Genomic DNA, 20,886 nt, shown 5'->3' with positions numbered 1-20,886 from the left:
ACAGTTTACACTAGCGACTGTAAAATTTGGGCGTGTATCTCAATCCCCTGTTATCCAGATTCTCATACAGAAACAGGAGGATTCAGGGGGGTTCTGGAGGTGTCCTGTTTTTTCTTTTAATGGCTCATGTCAGAAGGATTTTTCAGAGTATCCTGCCAGGGCTGGAGGAAGCAAAGGTGGCCAGTCTGCTCTGGTTTACTTCATCTCCAGCCAACCTTCTGGCTTCATTGATGAAAGCCCCTTGTCATGCCAGTGAGTTCTGAATCAGTTCACATAATTCTTGAAAACTAACACTCCCACCCTTCACACTCATAACCCTGGGTCCTTGCAACCCTCACAGCCCTACTTGTGATCCCTGACTGTGACAGCTGTACTGGACACCTCTGGGCAAGCCTTACAGGCTGAACAGCTCAGGAAGCAGTCCACAGCTCTTCCAAACACACCATGACAGAGAAACCGAGAAGAAAACTGAGGGATTCTGTCCTACCAGTAAACACAGTAAAACCACAAGATTGGTATATTGTGAGGAAACCTCAGAGTTTCCTTTTCTTTATCATTTTTCAGCTGACTCCAGTAGCCTCTCCCAGTGCTCCTCTTTCATCTGTGCCTTTATAATTACCAGCCTACAAAACATCACCCTGTCTCAGGCTGCTGAACAAAAGAAGTAAACTTTTAAGCTCCCCAATCTTCCCAGGATGTGATGGATCATTACTCCTGCTCAGAGATTGCCTGGTCTTAAATCACTGCCCATGACTCCCACTGCAGCCGGCCTGGGACCTCTCCAAGGTCAGGTCTAGTTTCCAGACTTTTGAGATCTTTGTGTCAGGCAGACAGAGCCTCGCTGCTTTGAATTGCCACATTTTAAAGGGCATTTAGATTCATGCTAAACATACTGCAGCATAACTTAACCACCTGTAAACATTAAATGCTGCCTGCTAATTGACAGGTACAATATTTACTGAGGGTTACATACCAGCAAACAGCCTGGCAGATTTGTTTATACATAGCGATAGCAATGCCAAGTGCACAGGAGAGACAGACCAAGATCCGGGAGATGAAAGCAAGCCTGAAGAAGCGGACTGACACATGCACACGAACCAGTAACACAGGAATCTCCTGGCAGGTTCGCTTGATAAACAGTATTTGTCTCGTCTCGTTTCATGACTTAGCATTGCTGTTATTAGCAGCACATATCAAGAAAACAGGAGAACAACCCCACATTTGTGGGACAGGCGGTAACCCTGAAAGCAAACAACACGGAAGACACATGGATGCCTCAAAAGCACTCCCAGCACAACATCCCAGGGGCATCGGCCATGAGTTGGGCCCTGGTCAGCAGCAGCTGAAGACACACAAACTTGACCCAACCTCTTCTCCCCTGTTTTTACCACAACAACTTTAAACTAACTTTCTACAGGAAGAAAAAGGGATATTCCTGGACTCCATATTCCAATTTCAGTAATACTCCAATCTGTGTCCTGGGGCAGGGGAGAGGGAAGGAGAAGTGGGGAGGACCAGGGCAGTGCGGGGGACCAGTGAGGTCCTCTTGCAGCTGTGCCGGTCACCGAGTGGCTTCTCAAAGCCGTTCCCCCCACCCACAGCCAACCTCCAGTCCACTGCAGGCTGGCTCTCGTCCTCTTAAAGCAAATACAGTGCTCTCCAAACACATAGGGCTGACAGCCCTGGATATTCAATTAGTCAACTCGTGGAGGAGACAGCGAGCGCAGGGCAGGCAGCAGGGATGGAGCCGCTTTCCCCACGGACAGGCTGCCCTGCCAATGCACCCCGTCCCTGCTAGGGAGGAGATAACTCATCCCACAGCTACAACAGGTTTGGCTCACGCTTTGAAGCCTGGAAGGAAGCTGCAACTTCTGACATGACATCCTGGATGCTGTTTTCAAATGGCTCCTGACACAACTGAATCTCACATGCCTGAGTGCTGGGTCACGCTTTGAAAATGGAGCTGGAAGTGTGATTTGAGGGTCCCAAGTGTCTTTATTCCTTGTCTTTTTTTTTTTTTTTTTTAAATGTGACTCAAGCAATTTTGAAAGTTTTATTTACTGTCACTACTCAATACTTATTAAGAAACTGAATTAAGCCACTCACTAATCTGATAGCAGCTACCCCACAGATGCTAAAGTGATGGGCTTCTGTAGGGCCCCCTTGTCCTTAAAAAGCAAAGGATGAGCAAGGCATGCTATTCAAGCTCCAGCTATTCACATTTCTCCTCATTCAGATGTCAGAAAAATTTAATTAATACTGACATATAGAGAGGTCATATTTCTAAGCAAAATATTAGGGGGGGGGGGGGGGGGGGGGGGAGAGAATTAAAAAAGATAGAAGCAATTTTACCCAACTGTGCCTCCCAACAGGCTCCATGACAAATGCATCACAACTGAACAGATTATAGCTCTTGAATTTCCAGTGACTCAAGTACACTTTACAAAGCCACCTTGTATGTGCTTTGCCTTAAAGATGTATTTATTGCTCACATTGACACATGTATGTTCTGAATTTAATATTTACTTCTCAAACCAAAATGACTCAAAACATCAAGGTAACACTAACATGAGATGGCTCTGGATCAAGAGTTTCTTTTTAGATAGATATATATATATATATATAAAAATGTATTTTGGCTTTCTACTTCCTCACAACAAACTCTGATCATCTTCATTTATAATGTGCTTAATGAGACATCTTCACAACAGATTCAAGAAGTTTATATGGACCAGAGCTTTAAAATACTGAAGAATTTATTTATTTATTTATAATCTTTTAATGCTTTCTTTCACAAAGATGACAATTATGAAGCTTGCAAGAACAGTACACAAACATCCTCCCCATTCTGTTGCACCATAAAATCCAACATGTCTCACTGATGGAAAGAGCAAGTTTTCTCAATAATGCTTCTTTAAGACCAGCATTTTTTTAAATTTAGCCCCTCCAATGTACTTTAAGTTAAATTTAAGTTCCCAGACACCATCACCACCACCCCGCAGTAGTATTGGGGAGCACTAATTCCAAGGACATGTTTAAACCCATGCTTTTCCTTAACAGAATTTAGTGATGAGACGTCCACTCACACTGCTCTGTTAGCAGCTTTGAAGTCTTAAAACCAAAACCAGCTGCTGCAGCAAGCCCCAAGCCCAACAAAGCAGCTTTCATCTGTTTATACTATCAGTGTCTCTGGAAAGATTGGCAGGCAGCTCTTCTGGTGATAGATGCATACTGAAACCTGATCAAGGCTCAGGTTATTTTTCTCCATCCAGCAATGTTGCAATTCTAGCCAGGCAACAAACCCCAAGATCTCCATTAGGATGAAGAGAGAAGCAGTGAAAGCCTCAATCCCACTGTCGTCCCAAACATTAACAGATTGTCCATCTCATCAACTCTGAGCAAAATTCACAATAACTTCCATGTGGTCCCCACAGAGTGGTCAAACAAATTCTGTAACACAAAATAAATGCACTGTGGTCTCGTGCATCAAAAAGGGAAGCTTCAATTCCAATGTTAACAGGAGCTTTAACATGCTGTCAAGCTCAGACAGAGCTAAAGATGAAGCCCCAAAGGGCAAAACAACCATCTTCCACTGACATCTCCTGCCCTGGTGTCATAAGGTCATCCATTGTCTCAACAAAAGAAATCATGAGGCCAGCCCCGACAGGTCAGAGATATAAGGACCATCCTCTCCATCACAGATGGAGCACGACAGATGTTTCTCACAATTATTAAACTCTAATCCTCTTGCCCCACTGTTTTGGACCCCATCCCATGGCTTGGTGCCCCAACAGCCTGGGTTGTCATCTGGAGGTTCACCTGAGGACAGAGCACTGAAACCAAGGAAACCACCTGAGAAATTCCCTTAATTAGCTGGCACACCTGCTGCTTTCTTCTCTAGAAAAACCCAAACATACCTGGGCAGACTGGTCACCAATGTCTGGCACACCACCATCTGACAGTTGGCACCGGTACTGTCCCCCGCTGCCCTGGAGCTGCTCTTCCCCGTTGCTTTCTGGTTCGGAAGTCTCTGGCTGAGCAACCTCCACCTCCATCGGGGTGCAGTGCCCGTTCCCGTGCTCTGAGCCTGGCTTTTCTTTGCTGTCCTTGCTGCCCGGCGTTCTGGTGATGACCCCAAACTTCCTGGTCCTTTTCCCATTTTGAGCAGCTCTGTCACCAGGTTCAGGGCTGGGCTTGGCTTTGGGGTCGCAGCTGTTGCTGTTGTTGCCGTTGGAGGGAGGAAGAGGGGCTTTGCGCTTGATGCGGCGCAACATGATCAGGTAGACGAAGCCGCCATTCCAGCACTGCTCGGCCAGGTAACTGCAAGGAAAGGGATGTGTGAGGATTACCAACTACTTGCCCTGCGGTGCCCACACCCTGCCCCAGCACCCCAAAAGGCTGCGCCACGTGATGTTCATGCACCTCCTCAGACAGCAGATTACCCAGTGTGTGGATACATCAGGACAGCTCGAGGTACTGGCAAGTGCTCTCTTCCTTCAGTATTACAGGGAAAAAATACCAGGAATAATATTGGGAATGATAACAGCCCTACCAGTGATCCAGGCTGGTCCTAGCACAGTGTAATACAACAACTGGTAAATGCCACCAAACGGGTTCCCACCACCCTGTAGCTGAGCTGTAGCACAGCAACATAGAAAGGTGGAGCAAGCAAAGCAAAGCATAGAGCGGGACATTAAAATAAATAAGTATTTTAAAAAATTAAAAATCAGGCAGGCTTCATTTGTGCAGCAGCTCATAGAGCATTTGCATCTGAAATGAGACTCCTTAGTGAAACTAATCTTCTGCTTCTGTGTAAGTACATGCTTTGAAGGCCTCAGGGAAAAAAAAAGAAAATCAGCCACCAGGATAAGCAGGCATAGCGCCAAAGGCCTCAGTACAGCAAAGCGTGGCATCCCAGCTCCCATAAAGAGACGTGGAAATAAGGTGGGTTTCCTTTACAGCAAGTGTATTCCAATCACAGCAAGAGCCAAGTCATTTCAGATGCACCAGGAGCAGTCCCAAGTTCTCGTACCACAGCAAAGCACCTCCTTCCCTCCTAAAGACTCTGCACATGCCTTGAAGGAATTGACATTTCTGCTTCAAGCAAATACTCTGTGACCTTACAGAAACTGCACCCACTGATGCAAAAGGGGAATCTAACTTCATGCCTCTTTTGGGAAAGGATATACCTCAACCCAAATTCTTGAAATATCTGGGTTCTGAGCCAAGGGTGTAACCACTGAGAGTACAAACAAGCTGGAATTTGTACTTAGCAGGTTTGTATCTGACCTTTCACGCTAATTTAGGCCCCAAAATATATTGCCTTTCTCACTAGTGAAAGCAGCAGGAATTTCCCAGTGCATCAAATAAGCCTCTGCTGCATCTGCAATAAACACTAACAAGGAACAGTTGCTGAACCTACTGCTATCAGAGGAGATGAGAAACCAGGTGTGGAATTGAGCCATAGAAGATCCTAAGAGAAACAACTCGATATTTGTGGTTGAGAGAGGAGGAGCAACCTAGGAGTCTTCCACCCATTTTTTTTTCCTCCCTGGTGCTTGTAAGCTAATTTTCCCCTTTCTTTTCTTAAAAGTTGTTCAGCCTTAAACATAACCCTTCAAGCTTATTCCTGCACAGAGGTGACTTAATGACAAAACAGGAAAAGCTGCTATGATAACCCTTGAAGCAAACTTCTGTACAGAGAGGAAAGCACTCTCAATTACTCAAAGTAATGTGGACCAGCCTGGCAGCGGCTGGAAGTAACACGATGGGTGTGTGTTCTGTTCGGGGACATGAGCTGACAGTACATTTCTTCCCAAAGCTTAGATGTCCTCTGTGGACAACGTTGGCATCTGAATCACTTATATTTGATTAGGAAGACTGATGCCCAAATGAATACAGCAACTATATAACCTTAAAAGAAGCCCTGGAGCAACGGAGATTAAGGACAAGTATGCTGGCTGTGCCAATTTCTCCAGTGAATATAAACCTTACTCCAACACCCTCAACAGTCCACTCAGCAGTTTTCACTAAGTAGGTACATGAAAAATATTTAAATAAAGCCCTAAAACCATCTTTTTCAAGACGGCTGAAAACAGACAACCAACAAGCCCGTCTGGCTGAAAAGTCTCTGCAGCTAAGGTCACCTGTCTGGGTGGCCATGAAGTGACACTTGGCTTAGGGAGGTACCCAGGTCTGGCAGGACCTGAAGGGTTAGCCTAAAAAAAATATTCCAGAACTAAGATGGAAGTATTTTTGATTATCAAGTTAAAAGAAAAATTCTTTTAATCAACAGAAAAGGGGCAGTTTTGTTCCAGAAACAATATGGGCTGCCTGTTTTTCACATTTATCTTTCAACTCAAATTTCAAGGCAGCCAGTAAAGTTGATTAAAATTCATGACTTCTGCTTGCAGCAATACCACTGCACTCTGATCCATCATACATAAGCCTGATAGCAATGCTTCTCCTGGCATATGGAAGCAGAAAAGCAGCTCCTCTTCCCATAGTGGCTTACACGGGTGCTGCCCACCCTGTTTTTATGCAGAGTCAGTTCTGCTTGACGTGGTTTTGTGCAGGTGCACGTATGTGGAATTTTTTTAAAACACCGATCTCTATCTCTGAACTAATCACTGATTTATTTTTGAGTGCCAGTAACCAAGTGCATGCATTAATCAACTACTTCATTTAGAAACTAAGGAGAATGAGAGGGAACTTAGCATATGTCCAAATAAAGTCATTTTATACAGGCAAAAATAATTTACTATCTCACCTCCACTTGTAGCACATTTATTCTGCTCGTAAAGTGTAAAAGGGAAGAAAGAAGGGAGGGTTTTTTTCTATCCACTGTTCACAGACAACCATCCCTACAGTCTGGAGCAGGGTTACAGTGTGTGGTAATAGATGCAGCTGCACTGAAGTTAGCAGAGCCGTGCTGATTTACTCCATATGTCGAGATGGCCTACATGTTCCAGGCGTGCAGCCTGTAGTAACTCATGGGTTTATGTCTTCCTGAGTACTCCTCAGCAGTTCAAAGCACACAATAAGTTTCCAGGAAAAAAAAAAAAATTAAAAATTCTTGTCCAGGTCAGTAAGCAATCACCTTTGCATGGCAGCAAGTGATTGCATACACCAGATGATGCCAGGTATTTCTGGACAGCTGCTACCAGTGATGCAATAAGTGTCATCATTAACTCAGAGTTTGTTTCAAACCAAAGACCAGGCATCCTGTGCTGGAAAACCAGCACTGGTGTAACACCAAAGTCATACGACAAGATAGCAAACTAATATATCAAGAATTCGTGGTCATTTGATCTACTGCACTCCCAAGACAGGGCTGTTAACCAAGGAACATAAGCCACCATTAAGTTCTGCTAAGTACATGCTGCCTAATTAGCTGGCTTCCTTTTCCTTTGTCATTTCTTCCAGTTTAAGTAAGAAGCCAAAAAACCCCACAGACGCATGGCAAGCTTTCAACACTGGACAAGACAGGAAAGGTTGTATTACACGAGTGAGAGCCTTCAGATTTTTAATTACTATCAGTTCAGGAGCATCCCATGCCAGAGGGGAGTAACGGGATGGATTCAGTAAAATGTAATTATACAGCCTCTAGACTGCAGAAAATGGCAAAAGTTAGACAGGACCCAAAATCACACTTCTCAGGGGTTTTAATATGCACAACACAGACAAGCCTTTTTTTAGATTTAGTCCCTGTAGAGCATTCAGAGATTTTAGCAACCAATACACCAACCATGCCTCAGGCAGGGCAGGATCAGAGCTGGTGACCATAACGCAGCTCTCGGCACAGATGTGGGTGGGGAAGCAGCTGCAACCTCCAAGTTGTTGCTTAGTTTGAACATGGTCTTCAGCCTGAATGGAGAAGATGCATGGAGCAAAAATATCCCTAATGCAGCTTTGATTGGTTCAAAGTTATTGAAAACTGAGACTCTCGAACTTACTATTCCCCATTTTGGCTTGCAGGGGATAAAGTAGGTGAAAGCCCTGGATCTCATATACAGCTAAAAAGCCTTGGGCAGCTACTTCTTGGGCAGCCAGTGAATGATGACACATAACAAATCCTATTATCATGATTTTAAGAATGCAAGAGATTTTATCAGCTGATCATACATCTATTAGTATTGGTTACCGTAACAAAATTTTCCCAGCAAAACATCCATCCACACTTTCTGTATCTGTCAGTCTTTGCAAGGCAGTGTCGTCTCCTTGGCACAGCTGGGAGTCACCTCAGACACTGTGGCATCATTTCGCCCAAGCAGGGTCTAAAACCTCACTGCAACATTGGCTTGGAAACACTTCCACTGGTGCGCTCAGAAGAAGGGCCACCCGGCTGCTCCTGCTGCTTTGATCTTACCCTGGCACCAGCACTGGTAAAACCCCAACCTCTATAAAACACCACTCTTAAGCAGTCAGGCAGGCTTTTTCTCTGTAGGAGAGAAACCATGAAGATGTTAATAATCTTTAAAACCAGAGGAAAATTATTTTACACTTGAAACAGAGCTGGAAAGTTACCTCTTGCAAAGCTCGACCACAGGTTGGAAAATGCAACTGGTGGCTGGTATCAAGGGGCATTTAATGCTCTTTTTGTATCAGAATTATGAAGAGATGGAAATGTCCACTTCCTTCAGAGACTGTTTTGAGTCAGCTGAACTGATTCCTGTCATCATAAGAACTGATAAACTTGCTGAGTTTATTCCAAGTTCCTTGGCACACGCGTTAAGTGTCAGGCTCAGAAATGGTGTCTTAGAGTAAGCCAGTCATTTTATCATTTTTACATGTATATATGTATTGTGCGTGTGCATGTATAAATATAAAGGTTTACAGGCTTGACAAGAGCATGCTGCCACAAGCTCTCTGTCATATCCCATCTCACTTGAACAAATGCAGATGGCCACACTGAGCTACAGAAAAACTGAAGCAGATCCAGCAGCCATAAGAAAGCATCTGGATCCACTTTAGGATCAGAAATATTGAAGAAGTATGTTTATTTTACACTAATAATACTACTTAGCATTTCTCCAGAACCTTTCATCCTGATAGATCAGAAAGCGCTTTGGAAATGATACACAGAGCATCACTGACATCTTGCCAGTCAGTCCATCGTGCAACTCACCAGGGCATGAAGGAGAAACCTCAGCCAAGAAAACAGTTTTCAGAGGCCCTGTCTAGCCCCTCCCAGGACCTGTAATGGCCTTAGCAGGACAGACAAACCACCAATTTTTATGCTCTTCTCTGAAAGACTCTGGCATGGTAAAAAGTCTTGAAACTCAATCTTCTTTAGGTGGGAAAGATGAGGGGCAGTGCAGATCCTCGCAGAGATGAAACCTCCACCCCCAAGGGGGATTTAAAAGCTAAGCTTAACAAACCATCTCTTCATGACGTCGGCAAATGAGCTAACTTGCTTTTCAAGTAAGGCAGGGCAAATTACTAACTAACAGATAGTGACTAATGGACGGGCACATGGCTCCTCATGAAACACTCACCTCACTGCCCTCACCGTGCAAGCAGATCCAGCCCACTGAGGACAGACTCTGGTAATCACTGGCAGGTACTTTTCACAGATTGCCATGTCTTTGGGAAGGAGACGAGTCTGCCTTCATGTGTGCAGGCAAAGGAAAACACTGAGCTACAGTCTCAGGCAAACCTTGCTGCAGCCGAGTTGGCAAGAGGTGTCACATCCTTGGGGCTGCAGGGACATCCCTTGGCCAACTCTCCTCCACATCCCCAGAGAACTAAGTTCTCCAACCACAATTTATCTCAGCAGAAAGCAATGGTGCTGGTAAACCCAGCTGTTACTTCAACATACTCGTGGGCACAGAGCTACAGCACACCAGGAAGGTGTTGGATCCAGCACCTCGTCACTGACAAGCCCTTTCCTGCTCCAGGCTTTGTGGGCGATGGCACACACAAGGGACTCGATGTTCTCTGACTGCCTTAATAAACAGGAGGAAAGGCAGTCATGGAGCTGAGAGACTAAACACCCAAGGAGTGCATTCTAACAGCCCTGGGGTATGCAAAAGAGCTCCCATCTCCCTTTTAAGGATGAGCAACCCCCAGCCCTCAGCTTGTGGCCAAGGTTAAGCAGCACCTCCAGGAGTCTGACAGAGGCTATGGCTCTCTACAACATGTTGGGTTCTTCAAGACAGCCAAACTGGTGGCTTTCTGGAGCACCAAACTTTGAATCCAGTTTTTCTGTCTATGTCATACTCTTCACTATTAATTTTATAGCAAGGGATGCAACTAGACCTACTAAGATCTTGAAAGAAAAACTAATTTGGAATTTAAATTTCAAGGTATATTTCTGTGGTCTTTTATAAGCCAGTACAGGCAAGTCTGGTGCTGATCAGACCCAATCCTGTGCTGGATTAAAACGACCCGTTCCTCTGAATATCACACTGATGTGCTCGCCTTGGCGATGCTTGAGCTGCTTGCAGGTTGGTTACTGTCAGTCTGTACAACACAACACCAACATCACAGAGAAGAAACGGCAGCATCAAACAGATGAGGCAAGGTCTGCTCCTCACTATTCATCTGAGAAACCAGACCACCAAGAATTTAAGACCAACAGGAAAAAATGTTCCAGCACTGAAGTCTGCAAGAGCCTCCAGGCAAACACACCTCTGGCAAGGCAGGCAGGAGGCCCTGGCCAAGGCCTCTCTGCCCACCATAAAATCCTGAAGTCTCAGCAAAAGTGAAAAGAAAAGAGAGGAGGATTGCTGCTGTGTTTTCATGGAGTCACTGCCTGCTTGTAGCTTTTGCTGAAAGACGAGATTCAGCTCAGCTTTGTGATATAAGACCATGACTAAAGCCTGGTGAGACGCCTCACTCTACCTTATATGAATGCAGTGATGCACCTTTGAATTTGGGAGAACTGAATTCCTTTCCCTTGCTGTGCTACAGATCCCTCTCAACACCCCAGGAAAGTCTTTCCACAAAAAAGCAGGGCCAACAACATGTCTTATCGCACAGAGTTGCTGCAAGGTCTAAGGTGGTGAAGCCACTGGCTTCAAGTATTACAGTTTCACAAACACCCTACATCTGGGATCAGCCAACACCAAACACCACCACAGCTTCCTCCCACCCCACATCCTGCTCAGGTGCTGGCACAGTCATTTGAGCAAGAGTACAAGTGAACCCAGTGAGGGAACCTATCCAGCTTTAAACCAGCCAAAGAAAAATTTCAAAAAGTCAGAGCTCAACATGGGGAGTTTGAACCCAGCCCAGCACTCTGATCTGGTCAGCACACAGATGCAGGGACAGGAGAAGAGGAGGCTGGTGGTAGCAGGGGACCACGCTTCCATTCCCACCGGCAGCTCCCACCTACATACGGCTGAGACAAGTGCAGCTGCAGCCAGAGGGAAGGGAGTTGGCACATACAGAAATACTGCCTGTCTTTGGCTGAAGGGCATTCACATCTCCAGTTTCTAAAACTGAAAGGACAGGCATCCTATAGGCATACTCACCACAGACAACAAAGTCCAGCTGAATCGCATCCCCACTGCCAGTGTGGAAAGAAGACAGGCTAGATCACTGCAATTATGCTGGCACAGCACAAAAAACACATTTCTGCCCTGCATGTTGTAGAGGTGCCTCAGAAGCATGTCCAGGGCTTTGGGAGAATGACAACCAGAGCAGGGACCTCCAAAACACACAGCACATAGATGAAGGATGTGAATGGCCAGAATGAGTCCTCTCTCCTCCCAGAACACCTGAAGAGGATGACTTGAGGTGCTACACAGCTTCTCCACACCTAAGGAGCCCCCCAAACTCTGAAAGACATCCTAAATTTAACAGATTATGCAACTGCAGTCATCATAAAATCCTTTGGGATTTTATGATTTATTGTCTGTGCTAGCAGAACAGAGCAGTGACATTGCATTTAGACTACACAGATTTTGGACTTGAGCTTTACAAAGGACCAAACATGCAACTCCCACAACTGCATCTAAAAGTCCTGAGAAGCAGATCCATATGGTGCTTTTTGAGTTTGGGTCCCAGAGACAGACTAACGGGTATTAAGGAGACAAATTCTATTTGTTCCTTGGTTAGCGGCAGAGTGTATGAAGAGAAGCAGTCTAATCTAGTCAAACCATCATGGCATTGAATGCTCCAATTTGTTAGTTCAGAGCTCTGCCGCAAACAGACATTTAGCTGGATACATGGCCATGCTCACAGATATAATTTCCAGTTACAAGAACACTGAGCAATTTAAAATGACTAGTTATCAGTTTAAAAATGATTTTAAAAAGATTTCTACCTTTGCTGCAACAGGCCAAAATAATATCAAGTTACAACTAGGCATTAGCACCTGCAATTACTCTTTGATCTATGCTGTGTTACTGCTGTTCCGATTTGGTCTCTCCCGCCATGATGATTTCCTGCCCTTCTGAAGACACTCACACTCCTGAAGCTCCAGGCAATACAAGCATAAGCTTTTTGTTTGGTGTCCTATGCAATTGTCCTTCACTGCCAATTGCTCTCTATGCAATCGCTCTCTTCTTGAGGACTTGGAGACGGGTCAAGTTTTACACCTCTTCTATGCTTTTGCCAAAGAAGGCGTCAATTTGTCTTCCTCTTGGAGCCCAGAGGTGGATGTGCCCTCCCCTGGGGCACAGGGCATGGCTAGATACACAGAGTTGCTTCATGGGTCTTGGTAATGCAGCTGCAACACACAGGTGAATGAGTACAGTCATGCTCTTAATTCACATCCATATCCAAACACCACAGATAAACTTTCCCTTACTCCTTTTTTACCAAATATGTTTTCCAAAATGTCTTGATTTGGGTTTGCCTCCTCAAGCAAGGCTTTACTAGACTCTAATGTGGCATGGGGTGATTATTCTACAGCCTTGTTACTGCAGGATGGATGAAGCGGAAAAAGTACCCAGAAACTGTGAATGAAGGGGTACGTTCAATTTGCAGGGACACTGCTAGCCACAGCCCTCCCAACACCGCCGTTATCAAGGGCTGCCATCAACAGGGTCTAGTGTACCACTTCAGTACAAATCAAGAGCACAGTTTTGAAGCAAATTTTATTTTCCCTATTTCTGTGCTTTAGTTTGCATGACCAGGCAGTCTCCAAGCTCTCACCAGGTTCTTCTCAGATGAAATTCAAGTGGCAGATGTGTGCCAGGAGTACTCTCAATGCACTCTGGCTGCTGTGCCATATGCTCCAGTTGAGTGCCCATGAGACTGCAGTAGAACTAATCCAAAATAATCCCAAAAATAACCTAGTGTGGAGGTCAGGTTCCAGCTCAACAGTTTCATCCTACAGACCCCCCTCCCCTTTGAGCTACACTACTGGCTAATGCAGACATGGGGTAACTGCTCCATGACCCTAACAGTATTCTCCAATGTATTCATCAAGTTTGCAATTCCGGGGCTAACATCTATTAGGTTCATGCATGATTTTCTGCTTTACATGAAGTGCAAGGCCCCAGCCAGACAAGACTTGCTCACAGGCATGCCCAGCACACACACACTGGAATACAAATAAGTTCCTGTTTAGTTTTTGCAGTAGTTGCTGTAAATTACAAAACAGTGCTCAAAGTATTTTCACTTCTGTTGTTAACTGCAGAGATGCAGCTTGTTATCATTAGTTCAGATGCTTGGCTTTTTAAAAAACAATACTTCTGAATTAGAAAACAAAATCTCAGAAATATGAATGAAGAAGCACTGGAGCTTCGACTTTCAAACTGAGAGAATATATTCAAAATAAAGATTTTCACTTCATTGCAGATTGATTTGCATCGAGTGCTATGTCTGAAAATCTTCAGTCTTGCATGGTAGCAACTTTCCTTCTCCGCACTGTTCCTCCCAAGGTATAAGACTCACTCCATACCAGAAAGAGCAAACAAGTTCCCATTTGCAAAACATGAAAAAAAATTACCCAACTGGAGAGCACATGTGCCTCATGCGAAGAAACAAGGAAGGGGTCAAAAGCAATCTGTGTGTGACCCATGTACAAAGTATATGGAGTGTGTAACGCTTTTCCCACTTTACCCTGAGTACCCAAATTTTGTCACTGTGTTTCACACCTCATCACCCTATTTCCACAGATCTCCACCTTTCATCCAGGCTATTTTAGGATCACTCCTCTAAAACAACTTCTAAGTATACAGCATGATCCTTCCCTCTTTCTCCCTGCAAATCTCTTCTCTAATTCTGCCCCCGGTTTCAAATCACACCAGGCAGCAGTGACAGCCCGGAGCAGATTTAACCTGTGAGAAATGGTTTGTACTCAAAATTGAGTACATTCATCACGGAAGATACTCTTTATCATAATCCAGGAATCTTGCACAGACACAGCACCCAGGGAGGCTGACACAAAAAATTCCACAGGTGAATGTGAAGATCCCCTGGTGCAAAGCCAGCAGGTGGGAGGTCTGCGAGCCCGCAGGGGCTGGATCATGCCAACTGACAGCACTCATAGAGCAGCACAGGGCAGTGCTAGTGGCAGACTCAAGGCTATTCCTGGGCAGTGATGTCACCACTAGGGGATAAAACTTTTTTCCTATGTAGAAATTATCACAAATGCCCAAAAGGGAGGAGAAAATAAAACTCATGCCACTGGAACAACTTCTACTCCAGCAGCAAAGTTTTACAGTGGTATTTTAAATGGAAAAAAAAAAAGAAAAAAAACCCCAACCAACCAAAAAAAAAATCTGCAACATTGTTTTGGCAAAACACATTCTTTTAGGTTTCAACATTAGTTATAATTCCCAAAGTACATCTTTCCACTGAGAAGTGAGGGTTTTGGATGTCTGTGAGCAACGAAAGGGAGAGCCAGAAAATTTAATCAAGTCCCTCTTACAGCAGGAAGTGGTACGCTGGGGTAGAAGAGACTTATTTCCAATGCTTTTGCAAGCTTATTTGAGCTCCTGAGAGAAGACCTATTAACAGAGAGTCCAGGCTTCAAATAACCTCACAACTGCTGGGGGGCACATAGGGAAGGAACAAATTCATGGCGCTCAGGTTTATTTGAAGAGGCCAATTTCAGCAGCAAGGCTATTTGCCTTCAAAAGACCACTCAGTTTTGGGTATTCTCCAGTATTCTCCCTAATACTGAAAATGGTAGCTATTTTAGCTGCTCCCTCCTTACCAAGGGGGAACAACATCTGTCATTCAGCATCCTCAGATCCTGTGATTTGGCCATGAAGTTCACAAAGCCAGAAACACGTATTTGAGATGAGAAAGTCATCTCTCTACTAACAGCAAAAAAGAAACCCTAACCCTCTGTCAGAGAAGGGAAAAGTCTGAAAGGGTCATCTGACTATGCAAACAAAAAAACCCCAACCTTAAAAAAAACAAACCAAACATAATAAAGGGGAAAAAGACCCTAAACTTGTACACACAAACGCAACCCCACGTATGTTATTTTTTTTTGTGACTTTAGGATGGATTTCAGCCTGCAGGAGGCCTGAGGAACAAGGGAAAAAGAGCAAATTTTCCACAAGTGTGTTCATTGTGGCCCTCAACATGCCCCTCATGGTGCCACTACTGCTCATGGACTGCTCCAGACCAAGCCAATATAACCTTCAGCCCCCTGCCCCTGCCAGCAAAGCCATCAGGGCTTCATTTCACTTGCAGCCACTCTTGCAAAGGACATTTTTGTCTTTTGAGGACCAATGCCTGCGGGGACAGGAGGTTTATTTAGCTATTTAACATCACTACTTTGTTCTTGGCTGTGACGGCAGGCTGTGCATACAGTAAATCCTGGGGATGAACTGCTTTCGGCTTGACTATGGGCTTGCTGAACCGTGCTTCCTCTGCATGCTGCGACAGGTTTTTAACCATAATAATCCTACACAAAGCACTGTCTCTCTTGCTCAACAGTTTCCGTCAGTCACACCAAACCCTTCCTCTCCCACTGCCTAAATACATCTTTCATATTCCTGACATTTGTCCAGAAAAAAGGACTCACCCTCTGTAAAACAAGCAAACCATGCTGATAGTCATTCAGTTTTACAATTCCTTATGAGCACAAACATTTCCCATCCGAGCTCCCCCGCAATGGGGCTAGAGTTATTTTTGCCCAGACAAGTGCATTGCTCTGAATTCAAGCACTTCAGTCACGGATGTTCAAGATTCCCAGGCACAGGCAGATCACCAACAAAACAAGAGCAACTACCACTTTGCTAAGGCTAGCACCAACCCAGGTGGAGAAAATCACCCCTGACTGGGTGACAACTTCCCCCAGGATGATACCCCTTCTGACATCATATGCCCCCTAACCCCATCACTCAAGTAAATTTAAGAACTACAGCCAGGACTCTGCATACTGTTTGGTTGCAAAGGCAAGAGTTGGGCAGTGACGAACATACATGTGCCTGTCTGTAGTATGTTCGCCTCTTTCCTCAGATGCTCACATTATAAACCAGCTTCTAATTATATCCTGACTTTCTGTTTTTACCACAGTGAGTTTGGACAAGGCCAAAAGGGAGAAGAATTAATGAACACACATGGCTGCAACCATGAACATTTCCTAACTTTCACTCAGTTTTGCAACACAAACAAGACACACATGCCCTCCTTCAGAGGGCTGATGGATTAGTGCTTGCAGATGATTTCAACTTCCTAGCCAACACTTTGCACACAGTGAAGTTTCTGGATTTAACACAGATTTTGCAGCCTGCTTTAACCACTATACCAGCTACAAATACATGGGCAACCCTTCATCTAGCTATGATAGGGGCTGCAACCCCATAAACTGCCTTGAGCGAGCAGGATAGCCCCCAGCAGCATTGTGTCTTCTGCAGCTGTTCACGTAACCAGCTCTTCCCAGCAACAAATCACCCCCCCACACACATCCCCCAAGCTGCTGCTGCAGACAAAATGCATCCATATTTGCCCCAAGTTGCAACTTCATTAGATGTCAGATGTAACATATTTGCAATCCAACATGGGACATGACAGTAGAGGAAAAAAAATATATTCTAATTTTTTAAAATTCAAAACCAACTGAAGATTGCAAGTTCTCACCCTCCATTCTGTGTTGGGGTATCACCCCACAATGTTTCTGCCTAAGGACACTCTTTGGACCCCTCACACTACCATCACACCACAACAGTGAGAGTTTTTAATTGATTTCTTCTCCCCACAGGCTGAGGACAGGGCTTCCTGCAGCCCCAAGCCAGTCTCTGAGCAGGGACTGATGCTGCCACCCAAAAGGTGTCTGTGGGTAGCCCAGCCCAGTGACTGCTTAGGACTGAATCTGTTAACACAGAAGCAGGTAAGGGCACACATCGCTGCACACCATGCTGGTTGAGAGGAGTACGCGGTATAAATATTGGGACACTCTCCTGCCCCGGGTCAGATGGTCCCAAAGGAAAGGCCTGTTGGGGAAAGTATCCCACCCCATCACCCAGAATTACAGAGCCCCTCAGGGCTGCTTGCCCATCAGCTCCCAGCTTGCAGGAGATGCTTGGTGCTGTGGCCCCAGGGGCTTCACAAGTGAAAACACGCCTGGGAGCAAAGCAGACCATGTGTCCCGGCAAAGAGCACTGCCAGATGGTGACTAGATGCAGCACCAGTCCTGCTCACCTTATGTGGTGCAGAAGAGAAGATGGACACCCCTTCCCCTCCACCTGTCAGCCCCTGGGGCTATGAAGGGTCTGACCACTGCTGGGGCACTGCCAGCACATGAGAAAGCCACAGCCAGGGATATTCAGCACACACTGCTCTGCACTGTGGCTGTAGTTCCCAATACGTCACACCACCAACTCCTACTTCCCAGAGCATCACAAAATATGAAACCATTGTCCTTCCCCCCCCCAACCGCCCCCTTTTTTAAAAATAATTTATTTTTAGGATCCACCCAGAAACCTCCAGCTCTGGCATGACAGACCAGCACTATGTCACAAGAAATCCCCTGTAAGCCTTTTGATGACTTTCATCTATTATTCACTTACTGCAAATCCTTGCCATTAACAAACTGCACTAAGGGAATCTGAACTTTCAAAGCCACAAATCTCCTAATAACTATGGCTGCTTTATACATGCTTCAGGATTAGCCATGTCATCTGGTTAGAAACTCAAAGCTGCTCTTCATTATTGGATTGAACCTGCCTGTGAACACAGGAGAGATTGATAATACTGCCACTGATTTCAATGGTGCAGGAGCATTCATTACATGACATTCTCCTCCCGGACACATAAAGCCCAGTGGCACAAATTTATGCTGCGCTACTGTGCCAAAGACCCAGAAACCTCCTTCAAGCACACTAACACCAACCCAAGCAGACAGCGTTGGAGTAATTTTGACTGCAGGCACGCTTGGGCTTCACACTGGCTCCTAGCAAGCAAACCAAAGGCAGTTTTACAACTAGCTGCTCTGTAAATTAAGAGTGCCTTTAGTTGCTTTGAAAAATAAAAGCTTATTTAGTCAGTACATCGGCTTCTTCAAAGAGCTTTCAAACTAATTAGCCATACTGAGTTACTATTAAAATACAGAGCTTACATGCAATACTCTTGACAATAACAGAGCTGGTGCTTTGGTACCAAAGCTATAGAATTAGCACAAACTTCATCAGATGCATTTTCCTATAGGCTCCAAATTATATTTCAAACTGAATATTTTCCTTTCCTACAGTGGATGTGGGAATTCACTCAATTCATTTTTAAGTTCAAAGCAATAATCATTTTTAGCCCATGTGCAGATCAAGAGTTTGAATATTCAGCAGTGAGAGATGGCACAAAGGGATGGAAGACAGACACACAAGACTCCAAAAACAAAAATAAAAGCTGCAGTAAAAAAACCAAAGAAGGTAAAAAAAGTAGTTAGTGTACTGCAGAGAAGCTGTACAGCTGTTCCAGATCAACTTTTACAGGATGGGGAGGGGCGAGTTGCTTAATTTAATGCAAAGGGCACACTAGCCAGAGGCAAAGCCTCCCTCGTAGATGCAGATAGGCTGTCAAGCAAAACAAAGTTTACAAACCCCCACCCCACGAGATATGCAAAGCCCAGAGAAGTGAGCCCAGACTGCAAGGCTCACAAATTTCAATTCCAAGAGTTTCTGCCCATCCCTGCTTCTTAAGGAGCGTGTTTGTTTGGCAGATAAGCCTTTGCTACTTAAAAAAAAAAAAAAAAAAAAAGCCAACAACATCACAGGAAAAGAAATTTCCTTTCCCTTTTTGACTTCCATTCACCTGCTTTACATGTAGGTTTACTTACAGCAAAGAACAGCAGGGATGCATCCAAGGGCTCAGGGCTGCTCCTGCTCCCTCCAAACCGGCTCCTTCTCCCTCTCCTCTTCCCATCGCCTGCCTCCTCCCCCCAGCACCCCAGCTCTTCCAGCTCACTTCCCTCCCCAAGGGAATCAGCATCTCTTGCTCCAAATGTGTTATGTTTCTGAATTTCAGAGCAGAACCTGGCAGCAACTGCAGGAAAAAAGATGCAAGTCCCGACAGAGGGGGGGAAACTAAAAATTCCCATTACAAATCATCACAACTACTTCATGATAAGCTTGTAACATGCCATATAGCTAATTTCCTTCCTCTCCCCTTGCTAAACTTTCACTGAAAGTATTGATTGGACTTGTCAGCATGTTCTCACATAAGATTGAATTCAATTAAATGAAACAACCAACGAGATAGCAGGTATTGGATGTCTGCTTAAAAATAACAAGTAGTAACATGCGAAGGCAGTCAATATAACCCAAAAGGAGGATGCTCCGTAACGTATTTTCTAACTGTTATCTGCACAGAAAAAGCCAGAAGCAAACTTTAACCAGCAACTGTCTGCAAGAAGCAGGACAGCAGAAGAGTACAACTACTGAATCTTATTTCACACGCTGGATCAGAGTTTAATCTGAGCAGCAGCCACATAAATCCAGAGGGGCTCTATTAAAAACCAGTGCAGTGACTCATCCCATGGAGAGAAACATAAATTCAGACTCTGGGCATCTATATATTCCTTAAAGAAGCCTTTTGTTTAGCGACAAGAATTTCTTTGTTGGACAAGCAGGGGGCTGGATCACATCCCTGTGGCAGGACATTTCTGCTCCTCTAGCAACACAGAAGGGCATTAGACAGCCCACATGCAATGCCAGAGGAATACCAGCTGTACATGTGTATGCCAAGCAACTCTGCCGTGGGCACTTTAATGTAGTGCTATTTTCAATCTTCCCAAAACAGCCATTGCAACCCTACTGCAGCCCTAGGGCTGTTGTAATCCACCCAAATCTCCAACAGCAAAACCTTGACAACCCCTCACCCTCCCCAAAAATCAACAGGCACTTTGCCATCTGCCCTGCAAGACTGGGATTTCCTTCCCAAAGCGCTGTGATGGCTCAGAGCCACTGCTGCTCCTTCACAGCCCTCCGGGGAGCTTTGCCAAGAAGAGCACAGGGTCTTTTTTCGGACACGCGTCACTCTTCACTGAGAGGCACAATACTGTCCTCGCCACCAGCCAGGACAGGAGCCCTCAACCCTGATACACTGCACCGCAACAACTGCCCCAGGGACTTGCAGATTCCACTTATTTCTTGCTAAATACCATCCTTCTGTGGCAAGCAGGTTTGGTTTATTTTTCCAAAAAAAGTAAAGTAATTCAACATAATAGCAACATTTTGAAGACAGAAATATCCTCCCCTCCAACTCTTCCTAGAAGCCTTTGTGTTCCAAAATAGAGCCAATATATAGATTCCATTTGTTGGCATTTACTCAGATGAAGCATCAAAACACACGGTCTCCATTTGCTGTGCTCAGGGAAGTCACACACAGTAGATAATCTAAACAAATTGCCACCAAGCACAATAACAGACATTTCAGCCACCACATGCACCCCAGAAACAAAAGACCCACATCCATCTTAATCGCCATCATGCCTCGTTTCCATGACAGTGATGGCACACACAGACCACCCCCCCACCC

At 45.0% G+C, this 20,886-nt stretch overlaps 1 protein-coding gene across 1 annotated transcript in view; it reads right to left on the bottom strand.

Moving 5' to 3' along the window:
* The window catches only part of PDZD2 (PDZ domain containing 2), a 139,605-nt gene that overhangs the window by 63,662 nt on the left and 55,057 nt on the right, over window positions 1-20,886 (bottom strand). The window contains exon 2 of the mRNA XM_026865822.1: window positions 3,918-4,320. Within this exon, the coding sequence (XP_026721623.1) occupies window positions 3,918-4,320 (403 nt within the window). The remainder of the gene's footprint in view (window positions 1-3,917; window positions 4,321-20,886) is intronic.

Source organism: Athene cunicularia (assembly GCF_003259725.1).
Source record: "Athene cunicularia isolate RWA chromosome Z unlocalized genomic scaffold, athCun1 chrZ_part1, whole genome shotgun sequence".
Lineage (NCBI taxonomy): Eukaryota > Metazoa > Chordata > Aves > Strigiformes > Strigidae > Athene > Athene cunicularia.
Note: the sequence above shows the minus strand (reverse complement) of the source record. Positions and strands in the feature narration are given on the sequence as shown.